Below are 15,504 nucleotides of genomic sequence, written 5' to 3'. Positions count from 1 at the left end.
CGAAGCGCCGCCCTGCAGGTGGAGGCTGACACAAACCCATCAAACAGTTCCTGAGCTCGGCATTCTGGAGACGTGTCTCCCATGGTGGACCATGACAATTTATCACCTGTTGATGGGGCCACTGATTGACTCCCGAGTGTTTGCTGAAAGGAGAGGAAATGGAATCACCTCCCATAAATGCAAACATTCAACTTCAAGCTTCAAGCTCATCATATGAACACTCAATTTCAAACAAGTACATGAGTATTTATGAGGCTTTCCTATTTATGACATTATGAAATTTACATTTAACAAACCAGCCATTTACTCACTGAGCACAACCCCTTTGTGGAGGAAGATTAAGAGATATTGTCACAAGCTGCAGAAATAGCCAACAAATGGTTAAGAGTACTGAGTTAACAGTACTTTGATCAAATTGCTTGTATGATGGAGATGTATACATTTTTATTTCAACTGATTACCTGCATTTATATCTGTTTGGTAATTACTTATTGCATGAGTCATAAATTTCCCCTTCAGGGGATCAATAAAGTGTTATACAATCTTATATTAAAAAGAAAATCTTCTTCACACAGTGTTGGATGAAGTCCAGACTTAAATATCCTCATTCTAACATGTTTACATGGACGTTGGTTATGTATTCTGGTCTGGATAATATTCAGGATTTGGCATTTACATGGAGTAAGAAACCTGGACATAAAGCACAATCTTGACACGTCCCTAATTTTCTGAAGCTTTCAGACAAACCTTATGACCTCTGTTAGATAAAACTAAACAAAACCCAAAATTTGGTGCTGTCTAAAACATGATACCAGTTTAAACAAAGCTGTTCTTTTTCTTTTTTAACTTTTTATTTTACTTTCATTTGCTGTTAAACTGTCATTACAGATGTTTCCTGTAACTTTACGACAACGTCTCTGAGTTGAAGTCACACAACTGATCTGTTATATCTCAGAGACATTAGTGTTTGAGAGACACAGTGAAACAGTGTGAACACAACAAAGAGGGTCAGACAGAACAGACCAATCTGTACCAAGCACACCCCCCCTCCCCCAACTTACCAACAGAGGACTACTGTTTACGTACTTTTCAGGATTTGTAACACCGGCTGATGTCTACCTGTCAGACACCTCCACAGTTCGCAGTGCTAAACCTAGATGAGAATATAAAACATCCAAAGACTTGATAAAAAAAAAAAAGAAAATACAGATAATTTCAGTAAATTGGTTTGAACACTTGCTTTAATAAAACTAATGAAGCATTGACACCTACAACAATATTGATGGTCTTGGTCTAAAACACCATACCAGTCCTGCTGTTTTAAGAAACCATTTAAAATAAATTGTTTTAATTCATTCATTAAATAAATAAATACATAAAAAATAAATAAAAGTATTGTAAAAAGTAAATAATTATAAATAATGGGTAGAAACTCTTTATGCTGTATTTTTGATGAGATGAGTCATATTGGAGGAATATAAATGTATGTTCAGTGTAACAATAATGGAAAGTCATCATTAAAAAAAGAAAACAACCTGATACTGTAATAAATTATGATAAATACAATTTTGTCACATTTATCCTTTAATTCTGATTGAGCCAGAAATAAATTAGTTTCACTTTGATTGGTAAATTTTTAGATTTTTAGAAGTTTACTTCATTATTATTTTTATATGTAAAAAATATAGATTCTGAAGTTGACGTTCTTTTGAAGTTCAGTATTCCTAGTGATTTTTTTAATACTAACCTCTGTTTACTACAACAGAACCTTTAACAATCTGTGTTTCTCTTGTGTTCACATCAGCTGAGACAGAAACAAGAAAACGCACAAGTCCAGTTTGAATTTCTAAACATTAACTTTGAGTCAAAAGACAAAGACAAAGCTTGATGAGTCTACAGACCATAAAAAGCATAATATTCACAGATGTAAATAGCTGTTACTGTACTCACATCTTAGAGAGTCTCCGACCGTCTGCTGCTCAGCTCCATGATCTGCTGCACTAATCCGCTTAATCACACACACACACACACAGTCACGTCTTTCTATCTCTGTGAGGACAATCAGTATCATAATGCATGCTATAGCCACCCCCACTCATTCTAACTTTAACCACCATACTAAATATCTAACCCCAACACAAACCAGATTCTGACCTGAACCCTAAAACCAGGTCCGAGGTCTCAGGCAGTTGAAGGTGTGACGACAAGAGGACACGTCCTCACAGTGTAGAAATATCCTGAACTAAACTCTGTCCACACGTGACAACACAGATGTTGTTACGCGACTGGTGTAAATTAGTAAATTAATGAATGCATGTACATGTGTGTCAGAGGTCAGAGGTGAGGATTAGTGGGTCTTAGCCCCTCCTGTCCCGCCGTCTGTAAGACACACACCTGACACTAATCCTCTGAAAGTTAACAAGCTTAATGAGTAGATCAGAGGCAGAGGTTCACAGAAAAAGAAACAACAGCGCCACCACTCCACACATTTCTTAAAAATTATAAGAACTAAATGATAATTTGCAGATTATACAATCCACTCATTTTTATCCACTAATGTTTTTGACTTTTCTGTTAACAAAATATCGAAATCTCAGCTCAGAATAATCCTTTTTAAAATCCTTGTTTACAGTATTTTGTTTTAGACTGAATCTGAATTCTTTATGGTTATTTATTTGGTTCCAGAGATTTGGGTATTTTTGTAGGACGTAAATTTTTATCTAATTAGATGAGATATTTTTACTCATGACGTCGTTTGTTGTTTCCTGTTTAAAAGTGGTTTATTCTGTTCCAGTTTTTTTTTCTGGTTAAAAATTGTTTTACCCTATTGTTCTAATGTTTATAGAAAAGGCATCTTCCAACATCTGTAAAATGTACTTGAAACAACAACACGATTTTACACTAACTCAGCTGAATTAGTGTAAGAATATCAAGTAAATGAAGTAAATGAAAGAATATTAGTTGACTCTACAAAATTCCTGAATGAAAATTTACAGTGAAGTGTTCATTCACTGGTGAAATAATTCAGTTCAGATCGATGATAAATTGCACAGTAACACCTGATGTCAGTAACATTATTTAATGTCTTTACATTACACAAAATGATAAAATAAACCGTAAATGATTTGTTTGGAGATCAGGAGTTTTGCTGAAAGAAAAAGAGTAACACATAAAGTTAAGGTAGAGAAAAATAACATCTGTACAGAAGGTAAACACTGGTTTGTTTCTCACCAGGAGAGCTCGTCCTTTTGTTTCTATTGGCAGCAGAAAGTTTCCCAGAGCACAGACCACACAGGCCACAGCGAACGGACTGAGAGCCAGAATTACCGACCGAGACATCAACACCTGCAGTAAACAGACATTTATATTACATCTGCACAACAAAAACACCTGAACACTCACCTGAGAGATTCACCAGAGCCAGAACGCTGAGCCCACCTGAGCGATGAATGGAGCAATCATTCCTCCAATCCGACTAAACGATGTACAGAACCCCATCCCCAAAGACCGAGCCACAGTAGGATACACCTGAGAGAGAAAAAAAAAAAAAAAAAACACATGGGGACCTGGGACCTGCAACTGTAAAAACTAGCAGTAAAATCTGTGTGGAAAATACCTCAGCAGTGTAAATATAAACCACGTTAAAGTTCATAGACACTAGAGACCGGAGCAGGAACAGCAGCACTGTGAACCCAAACCTGGAGGCAAAGAAAAGGACAGAGAAACCTCAGATAACAAAAGTACACCAGGTAAGACCTGAGGTCTTCAAGAACCTGGACCCAGTTAAACGAGTTGCTCATAGACCTGAACCTAGAGACTGAAGTTCTTACATGGTGGTGCAGATGTTGACCATCATGAACAAAACAGCCGCCAGCAGCTGCAGCACTGTCAAACTCAACCTCCGTCCCAACACATTCAGCAGGCAGATGTTTATGGGGACCACTGACAGGAAAGAGGACCAGAGGGTTAGGTAGTAGACCAGGTCCAAAACCATAAGATCAGTCTGTCAGGCAGGTTTTAAAGTAACAGAAACTCTCAGTCAGTCATGACATTGAAATGTATACAAAACGGTGTAAAATCAAAGAGTACAAATCTTTTCTAACTTGTAATGCTTAGGGCAGTGTGCCCAGTGCTGCCTCTGGTAGACAGAAGATGAATTATGGAAATAAAACAGTTTAATTAATATAGTAAATCATGTTTTGTTACATTACACATAATTTTCCAGTTGTCTTTGCTGTGAAGGCCCACAGAGCAAAAGCCAGTTTGACATAGAACAGCTGCCTGCTAAAAACATGGTCCCAAATTTGAACTTTATGCAAATGACAACTGAAGAGTTTCTCTGGTGGGTCACAAAGTGAGGTCTACCAGCTGAGGAGAAATGTCTGAGGGTTTTGATATGCCCTCGGAAATGATAAGAGTGGTTATTTACTGTTCAATCACAGAAAAAACAAAAAAATTAGGAGGTAAGTCAGATGAAGTCAACTTCAATTACAAACTGATAAAACAAATCTCAAATATAGAAAGCTTTTGCGATTATTAGAAAATCAGGAATTACAAATAAGGAACTAAAGTAAAGGCTGAAGCAATACATTTATAATTTATTTTCAAAAAAGAAACATAAAAAGATTTATGAATACAGCATTTGGAAAAGACTAAAACTAAACTGCTGGTGCAGAAAATCTGTGGAACTTGGACTTACATGCAACTTCTCCCAGGCAACTGATGAGCAGTGTCTGATAGTCACTGTTTCCGAAAGGGATGCAGTAACACAATCCATCCTCATGGATGTGTTTGACCTGATGTTCTCTGTCAGCGTCCGTCACACACAGCAGGTTCTTCTCCAACAGTTCTGAACTACTAAGCACTGAACCATAGTATGAAAATGATGCCACGAACCTCAAAGCACAAAACAAAAAGTCAAACTAAGACATCTTACCTGGTCTAAGCAGGACAGATCTTACCAGGAAAAAACAATATTATTTGTTTGAATTTAATATTGGGGATCCCCAAGGGGATGAATAAAGAGTTCATTATTATATAGAATTTAAAGAAATCCAATAAAAAAAAAGAGATAAATATAAGCGACACCTTCACACATGGATCATCATACATCATCTCAAGGCTTGATTCTGGACTATGTTGTTGTAGGATTTTCTCCTCTATGCAGATGATTTACTGTTATACACTGCCCATCCAAAAAAAACTAAGTCAAACACTAATATTTTGATGGACCGCCTTTAGCTTTGATTACGGCACTCATTCACTGTGGCATCATTTTAATAAGCTTATGCACCGGCACAACATTTTTTCTCGTCCAGAGTTTCATTAATTTTGCTCCAAGGATTTATTGATGATGGAGAGTTGGACGCTGCACAAAGTCTTTTCCAGCACATCCCAAAGATTCTTAGTGGGGTTAGGGTCTGGACTCTGTGGTGGCCAATCTCTGTGTAAAAATGATGTGTCCTGCTCCCCGAACCACTCTTACACAGTTTGAGCACAATGTCATCTTGGAATACGCCCGTGTCATCAGAGAAGAAACAATCCACTGATAAAATAACCTGGTCCTTCAGTATATTCAGGTAGTCAGCTGACCTCATTCTTTGGACTCATAAATTGCTGAACCTGGACCTGACCAACTGCAGAAACCCCAGTTCATAGCAGTTTTAGTAGTTTCATCAATCTCCTTAGATGTTTTCATTGATTGATTCGTGTAACTAATTTGACTCTTCTGAAATGGATTAACATCTTTTTCACGACCACAGGATGCGTCTCCCGACATGGTTGTTTAAGAAATGAGAAGCTACTCAGTTAGAGTTCAATAACCTGTTGGCTGCTGAACAATAATCATCCATGCAGTAATTATTAGTTACCCATTTGCTTAGTTACATCCAGGTTTTTTTGGATAGGCAGTGTATATTCCTGTCATCTGAAGAGATTGTGGTGAATTGTCTAATTGTTTTTCATTCTTGAATGTCTTGTCATTTTCTCCAGTTGTTGCTTCAATGTTCCTGACAGTCGATACCACGTACTTCTGTTATTGTCTTTTAATATCATCTAGCAATTTGCTCTTTATTTCAAACAAATACACTCTAGTTTAATCATTTTGAAGCACTATGTAACTTGTTTTTATATAAAAATAGAACAGGCTTACCATGAGTACCAGAGCAGTAAAGACGTCCTCCTGAACGATGAACTGAGTAGAATTCTCCAGCTGCCTCTTTCATTCTGAAACACAGGGGACATTTCCATCAAACATAATTTATTCTGTGTACCTTTAATAACATATCACCCATATTAGGCGGAATTTAACAAGACAACTGGTATTTTATCCTCAAAAGATGCATGTTTTAAAAAGAGACTTGGTCCTCTCTGGAGACCTTAGAACAAACGTACCACAGTGGGTTCGACCAGTTGTCCTGGAGGAAGAGAAGCTCTGTTCATTTTAGCGATCCACTGCAGAGTTTTAACAGCAGCAGGGATGTTTCCTGCAGACACGTTGTATCGAGCCGACTCCGGAATAAACTGATTCAATGAAGACAAAGAGAAGCAGGAATCGGTTCTTAGGTCTATATTTGTGTTATATTACTGCTGTTGTAGTCACTACAAGTTTGCTAAATTTCAATACTATGTTTGAAATTTAGCTTCACCTTGTTTCAGAACCTCAATTTTAACGCCAACTAGTTTACTAGTTACAATTTAATATAAACACATAAGGAGGACGTCTCACCTTGAAGAGGAAAATGAGGATGACACTAGGGGTGACGGAGATCCGGATCATCCACCTCCATCCTAGAGTGGGTACCACGACCATCCCCAGGATGATGATCAGCATGGAGCCTGTCATCCAGAAGATCTGATACAAAAACAGCATACAAAGAGCATGTTGATCCCAACATATAAAGAGCATGTCGGGATCTGATGACAGGACATTTCAGACAGGTTCTCAGGTGAGTCTGAGACCACCTGGTGAACCACAGATCTTCACTGGACAACAGAACCCATCAACATTCTAACAATCTAATTAATTACATGCTCTGTGAATAAGTAATCTAAATTAATCATCATGCATCAAGTTTTTTTTTTGTATACATTCAATTTAAATGAATTTAGCAGATGACTGATAAAGTTAAAGTTCAACAGCTTTCACTGTCCAAAGGAAATAATGGTCATAACATTTAACAATTAAAACAAAAAACATATGACCCAATATGCTGAAGAAATAAATTAAATGCTCCAGGAAGAACAATGATAAATCATGTAGAACACAGCAAACTTAGTTTGCATCTGGTTAAGTGCTGTTAGATCAGGATTGGATGGACTGGATGCTATTGTTAGCATCGAGGCTGAGCTAGCACCTTCTCGTCTATCTCCATCATGATACAAAGCTGCTTTGGCTGGAATGGTTTCAAGATGCATTAATTAGTTGAACTTGTTAATTTTTTGGGGATTTAATTCATGGAAATTATGTGTTATTTCGACAGCACTTGCAGTTGTCTGGATTTATTCATGTTCCCTTTGTTGGCAGGCTGTGTTGCTGACAAACCACAATGGAAACATTCTACACTAGATTATTTCCCAGAGTTCAACCAAGCTGAACTTCTCAAACAGTGTAGCACTGAGACAGGTAGACGTTATTTAACCCGGCATAAAACACTCGTCTTTTATTACATACAACCTGTTCTCTGATTCCAAGTGTCTTTGAGTGGACAGAAAAGCTTTGACATGCTTGTTAGGCTTTGTTTTGTGCAGGGTGTGATCTTAGTATGAACATATGCAGCAATCGATCCACTGTCAAGAAGAAAAGGAACAAAAACCAGTTAAGACAGAAAAGTAAACTCTGACTCACAGTGGCCAGAGGCAGCAGGTAGGCTCGATACTTCGCTGGGATGAACTCTGTCTTTAACACAAACCTGAAACCACAACACAATTACTCACGACTGTCTTTGTGCGTGTGTGTTAATATGTGTATGTATACGTATTTACGCACAAACTGACCCCTGAGACACTCCTGCAACCCCACAGCCCACCAGGCTGCGCAGGAAGATGAACCAACCGTACGACGGGGCAAACGAGGTGAGGAGGGAGAAGTACGCGCTCCACACAAAGCCTCCGAGCACCACCTGGTTTTATGTCCACACAAACAGATAAACACACAGAGACACACATATAAATATTAATAAACACACAGAAACACTAATAAACACACATAAGAATACTAACAAACACTAATAAATACAAATAAAACACACAAACACTAATAAACACGCAGATAAACACAAACAGATAAACACAGAAACATACATATAAATACTAATAAACACACAGAAACACTAAGAAACACACAGATAAACACTAAAACACAGAAACACTAAGAAACACACTTATAAATACTAATAAACACACATAAAAATACTAACAAACACTTATAAATACTAATAAACACACAAACACTAAAACACAAATACTAATAAACACACATATACACACACTGATAAACACACACATAAACACTGATAAACACACATATACACACACTGATAAACACACACATAAACACACTGATAAACACACACATAAACACACTGATAAACACAGACATAAACACTAATAAACACACACATAAACACACATAAACACACACATAAACACACATAAACACTAATAAACACACATATAAACACTAATAAACACACATATAAACACTAATAAACACACATAAACACTAATAAACACACATATACACACACTGATAAACACACATATACACACACTGATAAACACACACATAAACACTGATAAACACACATATAAACACTGATAAACACACATATACACACACTGATAAACACACATATACACACACTGATAAACACACACATAAACACTAATAAACACACACATAAACACTAATAAACACACACATAAACACACATATAAACACTAATAAACACACATATAAACACTAATAAACACACATATAAACACTAATAAACACACATATAAACACTAATAAACACACATAAACACTAATAAACACACACAAACACTAATAAACACACATATACACACACTGATAAACACACATATACACACACTGATAAACACACACATAAACACTGATAAACATACACATAAACACTGATAAACACACATATACACACACTGATAAACACACATATACACACACTGATAAACACACATATACACACACTGATAAACACACATATACACACACTGATAAACACACACATAAACACACTGATAAACACACACAAACACTAATAAACACACATATAAACACTAATAAACACACATATAAACACTAATAAACACACATATAAACACTAATAAACACACATATACACACACTGATAAACACACATATACACACACTGATAAACACACATATACACACACTGATAAACACACATATACACACACTGATAAACACACATATACACACACTGATAAACACACATATACACACACTGATAAACACACACATAAACACACTGATAAACACACACAAACACTAATAAACACACATATAAACACTAATAAACACACATATAAACACTAATAAACACACATATAAACACTAATAAACACACATAAACACTAATAAACACACATAAACACTAATAAACACACATATACACACACTGATAAACACACATATACACACACTGATAAACACACACATAAACACTGATAAACACACACATAAACACTAATAAACACACATATAAACACTAATAAACACACATATAAACACTAATAAACACACATATACACACACTGATAAACACACATATACACACACTGATAAACACACACAAACACTAATAAACACACATATACACACACTGATAAACACACACATAAACACTAATAAACACACACATAAACACTAATAAACACACATATACACACTGATAAACACACATATACACGCTGATAAACACACATATACACGCTGATAAACACACAAACACTAATAAACACACACATAAACACTGATAAACACACACATAAACACTAATAAACACACATATAAACACTAATAAACACACATATAAACACTAATAAACACACATAAACACTAATAAACACACATATACACACACTGATAAACACACATATACACACACTGATAAACACACACAAACACTAATAAACACACATATACACACACTGATAAACACACACATAAACACTAATAAACACACACATAAACACTAATAAACACACATATACACACTGATAAACACACATATACACGCTGATAAACACACATATACACGCTGATAAACACACAAACACTAATAAACACACATATAAACATTAAGACACATAAATACTAATAAACACACATATACACACACACACTGATAAACACACATACACACACACACACTAATAAACACACATAAACACTAATAAACACACTGCGGCTGCAGGTTAGACTGGAATCTACAGAGTAAATAATAATTTGAGTTTCACCTTCCAGCGTCCGTATCTGTCTGCGACGTATCCGCTCAGAACTCCACAGACCATGAAACCAAGAAACACCATCTGAGAGGAAAACACACCTTTAAATACACAGTACTACAGTACTGCTGTACAGTACTACAGTACAGTATCTGCTTTTAACATACTGGTTTGGTGGTCCTGCACTGCAGCTTAAAAAACACAAAATTAAAATAAAGATTCTGACCAATTTGAAAAAACAGACACGCAGTTTCAAACACAACAAGATAAACATAGCAGGAATTTCTGGAACAGCTTCTGCCAAGCTTCTTGTGGCTGAGATCTTCGATTTAATTCTTCTTTAATTCTTCACTTTGTGAAGACACTACATGGTGACAAACGTGGTCTATGTGGAGGCTCTTTGTCATTTATAGAACTTCTGAAATTTGCGTGTTTTCTGCTGTTAACAAGATCGGGTCGGTAAGACGTCTGCAGCCTCAGTGTGAGTGAAGTCCAGTCGGTTTATTTTATATCAAACATATCGTGTATTTGATGAGAGCAACCTGCCGCTGCTGCACACCTGAACCATGTTCAACAGAATCAAATCAACTTCCTGGAATAATCTGTGGATCAGTTCAAGAGCGGAGAACTAATCCAGCACAGACTGAAAAAAACACAGACTACTGCAATACACAAGCACTCTGACTGTGTGTACTGTGTAAAATACTTCAGTCCAGTGTACTGGTTGTGTGTAACCTCACAGTGGAGACGAGGGCGACCTGCCAGTCGTCCAGACGCCACTCGCATCGAATCTCTGGAGAAACTACAGCCAGCAGCATGATCTCCATCGCCTCCACAATCTACATAGACACAGAAATACATGGTGTATTGTATAATCTGTGTACACTGAATGAAAGAATAGCTTATACTGTCAGTAACTAATCATCACGTTAATGCGGGCTGCGTTTTTGTTGAGACAGAGAAGTGAACTCCTGTTTTCTTACGCTTGTGCTGCCCATGATGAGGAAGAGCAGGACGTGAAATCGACCGAATCCGATAGTTTCCACGGCTTCTTCCACAGTGTACGTGGGACCTGAAGGAAAACACACAGATGCAGGCTGGTGATTAATGAGGAATTTAGTGAGAACAGCAACGATCGCCAAATTATCTGGTGCCATCTAGTTGCCATCAATGTGGATCGATCAGGAACACAACCTGTCAGGGGTGACATTACGTTTGCACTGGAACATAACAAAACAACCAAAGTTACCGCTGATGTTCTTCTCTCTTGAGCAACAACCTGAGCACAGTTTCAGTTTGTATTGTACAGATTTTAAAGTTTGGATCGCGTCAGAAATCTGGGATTCATCGGTCAGCAGAAGTCAGCAGTCTGGGAACCAGAACCATTGGGTCTTCAGCATTTACTGGTGTACGCTTCTGATTATTGATTATTGACTAGAGCATCACCATTGCTATTCTTTGTGTCCTGCTGGATGTCAGCAGGCTGCTCCTCCAGCTCCACCTCCTGCAGATGGATGGCGCTCACCAGTTGAGTCTTCATGTTCTCACCCATCCTGAAACACACAATATTTCTTCATGTGTTATCACAGCTGCCACTAGAAAACAATAAAACCTTAACATCTTTGTTGTGATTTGAGTGAACTGACTGTTTAAAAGTTACTTGAATTTATTAGTTGATCTAAATACACTTTCATTTACTAACATAATGTCATGTCCATGTTAAGCTGCTGCACTGTTTTCTCTCTGATGACCAGATCATTTACCAAACCAGTTTCCATGACTCAACTTTGGTACTGGCTTCTTTTTAATATTTAAATAAATCCCTCAAACTAATTCAAGGTTTTTGTGTCTTTGTGGAGAAGCTGAACAAAGCAGCAGGTTCTCTGGATTCTACAGGTGGTTTGTGGATGGAAAAACAACTTGCGCCAAACTGCGTTTAAAAATCTGCCACTTTAACGTTGCTTGTTTGCCCGTAGGCTGAGATGGGACTGAATGGGCCTACAGTCCACAGTAGTCAAGTGTTTGTTTTGTCCGTTTCCATTTTCCTGATGTATCATGTTTTTAGGTGGATCATTTCCATGCCAAACCGCCCTGGGTCACCTGAGTTTAGATTAGAAAGTACATTTTCAAACGGCAGAAATTTAATAGGGGTTTGGTGAAGTTCTCTCCGAGCGATAAAGTTAAACATTATTGGTCATCAACTCCGAGTAAAACACCTGCTTGACGTCCGTTTCTCCGCCGTTTCTCTGTAAGAAATAAATGGACTCACACAGCTGTCTGTCTGCAGAACCGAGGCTGCCGGGTTCCTCTCTTCTCATGCTGCACACTTAATTTTATTACCTGACGAACAACCACAGGTACAAACTGTTGTTGTTCTGTCCAGGTGTATCAGGAAGTGGCATCGTCACCGAGGAACCGGCACGAGGGGGTAGAGGGGGAGGAGCTGTTTTTACCTGGGAGGGGAGTATCAGGTGTGTTTCTACGGAGGCCTGTTGGCGCCAGACTAATAAATGAGCAAACATAAAAATATGTCAGTAGGTCAAATTACAGCAAAGTTTCACAGGAGGAAAAAATATGAGTTAATAAAACACACACAAGTTATAACTTTTAGTTTAGCATAATCAGTACTGAGGCCACAGTGAAGTGCAGTAATAGTATGATAATATGGTAATTATTATGACTTTAATATAGGAATATTACATTTTCCCCCAAAATATCTTGTTATCTATAAATGTATGTCTGATACTGTAAAAGACAAACTTTATCATAAAGCGGTGCCAATACGTTTTGTTCTGGCAGAAATAGGTCTCTATAGAAATTCCGCTGCCCAGTATTTTCCCACAAGACGTTTAACTAAAAATTAAAACATCATTTATGTCTCACCTTTAAATTCTGGGATAAAAATTAATTCTCTAAATAAACATAAAATAAAATAAATCAGACACCAGAGTCTGAATCTGAACACGTCTCTTTAATGTTCAACACATTCTTTCGGACTTGAAACACAGGATGCAGATCACGGAGAACAGGTGGAACAGGTCAGCTGAGAGCTCACCTGGCTATTGTTGGTGAGACTGCTGGCAGTGTTTACAGGAAAATCCCTTGTTCCTCAGACTCTGTTTCCACAAAACATCTTCACTGAGTTACCTGGGTCTCACCTGGAAGTGGACTGGTATGAATTCACATGTTCCAGGTCTGAACTCTGCAAAGTTGCCCGTTGAAGCGGCGTCCAGGGAGGATCAACAGGAATGTGGTACGGAAGTTCATTCATGACAAAACTAAAGACTCAATCTACCTGAAAATGTTCAGGATTCATGAGAACTCAACTTGTTCAGAGCAGTTTTTACTTTTCCGAATTATCTCAGCATCGCATTCACAAGGATTCCACCAAGTTTCAGATTCTTATTTTACAAGTTGATTTCTTGATAAGATGCTACGATGTTGTTCAAAATACAAACATTTGTTCACATGACTTATTTGTTCCTACAAGTTCATACCTGTTTGGCACAATTTGTAAATTGAAACATGTCTTCCTGTAGGACTTTTTTCTCCTTGACATTTTGCCTTGTACTTCAGTTGTAACTCTGATAAATGACTAAATGTAATTGTCAGTTAGTAACAACATCCTTTTGGCAGAATTTAGTATATCATTTAACAAATTTCAATCTTGTTTCAATTATTCCCTAAAATTATCTTCGTAGAAATTTTAACATGTTACAATATCCTCTGAACGAGGACATGAGCTTTTTTTTATGATTTTTTTGTATCTTATGTGCATGAGTTAGCGTCTTTTTCCCACTACAGAGGATTGTTCTGAGCAAGTGTAAATCTTGCTCTCGCAAGTTAATTATTTGTTCATTCAAGTTAAAGACACAAGATTGTATATTCTTTGACATGTCAAAATCTTGTTTGCATAAGTTGATCAGATCCATAACACATGTGGACAAGTTGCTGTGTGAACAAATACCATAAATAATATAGGGATAGATGCTCTGTACATGTTAGCGCCTCGAGTCTGAATCAGTAGCTTTGTCGTGAATAAAACATTCATGGTGCACCTGGACATCTGCTGGATTCTCACTGAGGCTCACAGATCTAGAAAACACAGAAACTCTAGAAAACACTGAAGAAACATTCAGAAGTTTGTGAAACCTGCACAGCAGCAGTTTGAATCCAGAGTTTCATGTGAGAAGACAAATCTTTTTCATCACCACCTGCAGGATTTTATAATTCTTTGTGTGCATGATATTATTGTTAAGTCACTGAATTAGCACCACGTGATTCTGCGGAGAGGCCCGAGTCCTGCAGCTGGATGGACAGGTGCTAGGTCCAATCAGAAAGTCTGCAGTTGGTTTCTGGTCTCTGAAAAATGTGTTGGCACCGTTGCCGGGCAGATCTTTGAGTCCATTGTGCAGAGCAATCACAGATAAAATATCTTCTATATATTAAGTTTGCTATTCAACACCATATCCACTTTCATTTCTACACTGTTACTGTAACCATCTTCATTTAGGTTCAAAAATATCTTTTGAAAACGCAAAACAAACAAACAACCAAAAGAAGAAAAAAGAAAAAAACATGATTTTTTTTACTGTGTCTGATGAACAATGGTTTTCGTGGCACTGTGACATTAATCACTCTTGGCTCACTAAACTTCATGTGGAACAACTCTTCACTTTTATAAACTTGGAGTTTATCAACTTTTAGCAGCATGCTAACAATAACTGGAACATCACGAGTAGCTTAAGCCTCAAACTGAGTCAAACATGCTGAAGAAGAGCAGAAACAAACAAACTCTCTCTCACCCAATGGAACCAGATTTTACAAACTCCTTCACAACACCACAGAGAAGACAGTCAACCGGCAGAGAAGGAAACCGTTCATTCAGCTCCACACCCAGCACACTTATAAGGGCTGACTCAAAATACCCAGACTCAGGTTTGTGCGACATCAGAGAGTACTGATACTGTCTATTAAATCCAGCTAGAGTCTGTGAGGGGATTCAGGTGGACT

The 15,504-nt window shown here is 37.4% G+C and overlaps 1 protein-coding gene across 4 annotated transcripts; it reads right to left on the bottom strand.

The window, feature by feature from the left end:
* Window positions 1–109: 109 nt before the first annotated feature.
* On the bottom strand, window positions 110–12,910 carry LOC113164051 (putative transporter SVOPL). 4 transcript variants are annotated; one of them, XM_026363151.1, is made up of 18 exons: window positions 12,761–12,910; window positions 11,938–12,044; window positions 11,475–11,563; window positions 11,232–11,330; window positions 10,504–10,575; window positions 7,996–8,120; window positions 7,847–7,910; window positions 6,728–6,853; window positions 6,394–6,522; window positions 6,152–6,225; window positions 4,700–4,896; window positions 3,831–3,942; window positions 3,617–3,698; window positions 3,439–3,528; window positions 3,232–3,345; window positions 1,951–2,008; window positions 1,087–1,153; window positions 110–143 (listed from the first exon to the last, which is right to left on the bottom strand). In XM_026363151.1, the coding sequence occupies exons 2-17, from the start codon at window positions 12,041–12,043 to the stop codon at window positions 1,116–1,118; spliced, it is 1,575 nt and encodes a 524-aa protein (XP_026218936.1). In that variant the 5' UTR covers window position 12,044; window positions 12,761–12,910; the 3' UTR covers window positions 110–143; window positions 1,087–1,115. The 4 variants fall into 4 exon arrangements, with proteins under 4 accessions (XP_026218936.1, XP_026218935.1, XP_026218937.1 ...); XM_026363150.1 differs by lacking the exon at window positions 110–143 and having other exon boundaries at window positions 1,015–1,153; XM_026363152.1 differs by lacking the exons at window positions 110–143; window positions 1,087–1,153; window positions 1,951–2,008 and adding an exon at window positions 3,064–3,148.
* Window positions 12,911–15,504: the final 2,594 nt, after the last annotated feature.

The sequence above is a fragment of the Anabas testudineus genome, chromosome 23, assembly GCF_900324465.2.
Source record: "Anabas testudineus chromosome 23, fAnaTes1.2, whole genome shotgun sequence".
Lineage (NCBI taxonomy): Eukaryota > Metazoa > Chordata > Actinopteri > Anabantiformes > Anabantidae > Anabas > Anabas testudineus.
Note: the sequence above shows the minus strand (reverse complement) of the source record. Positions and strands in the feature narration are given on the sequence as shown.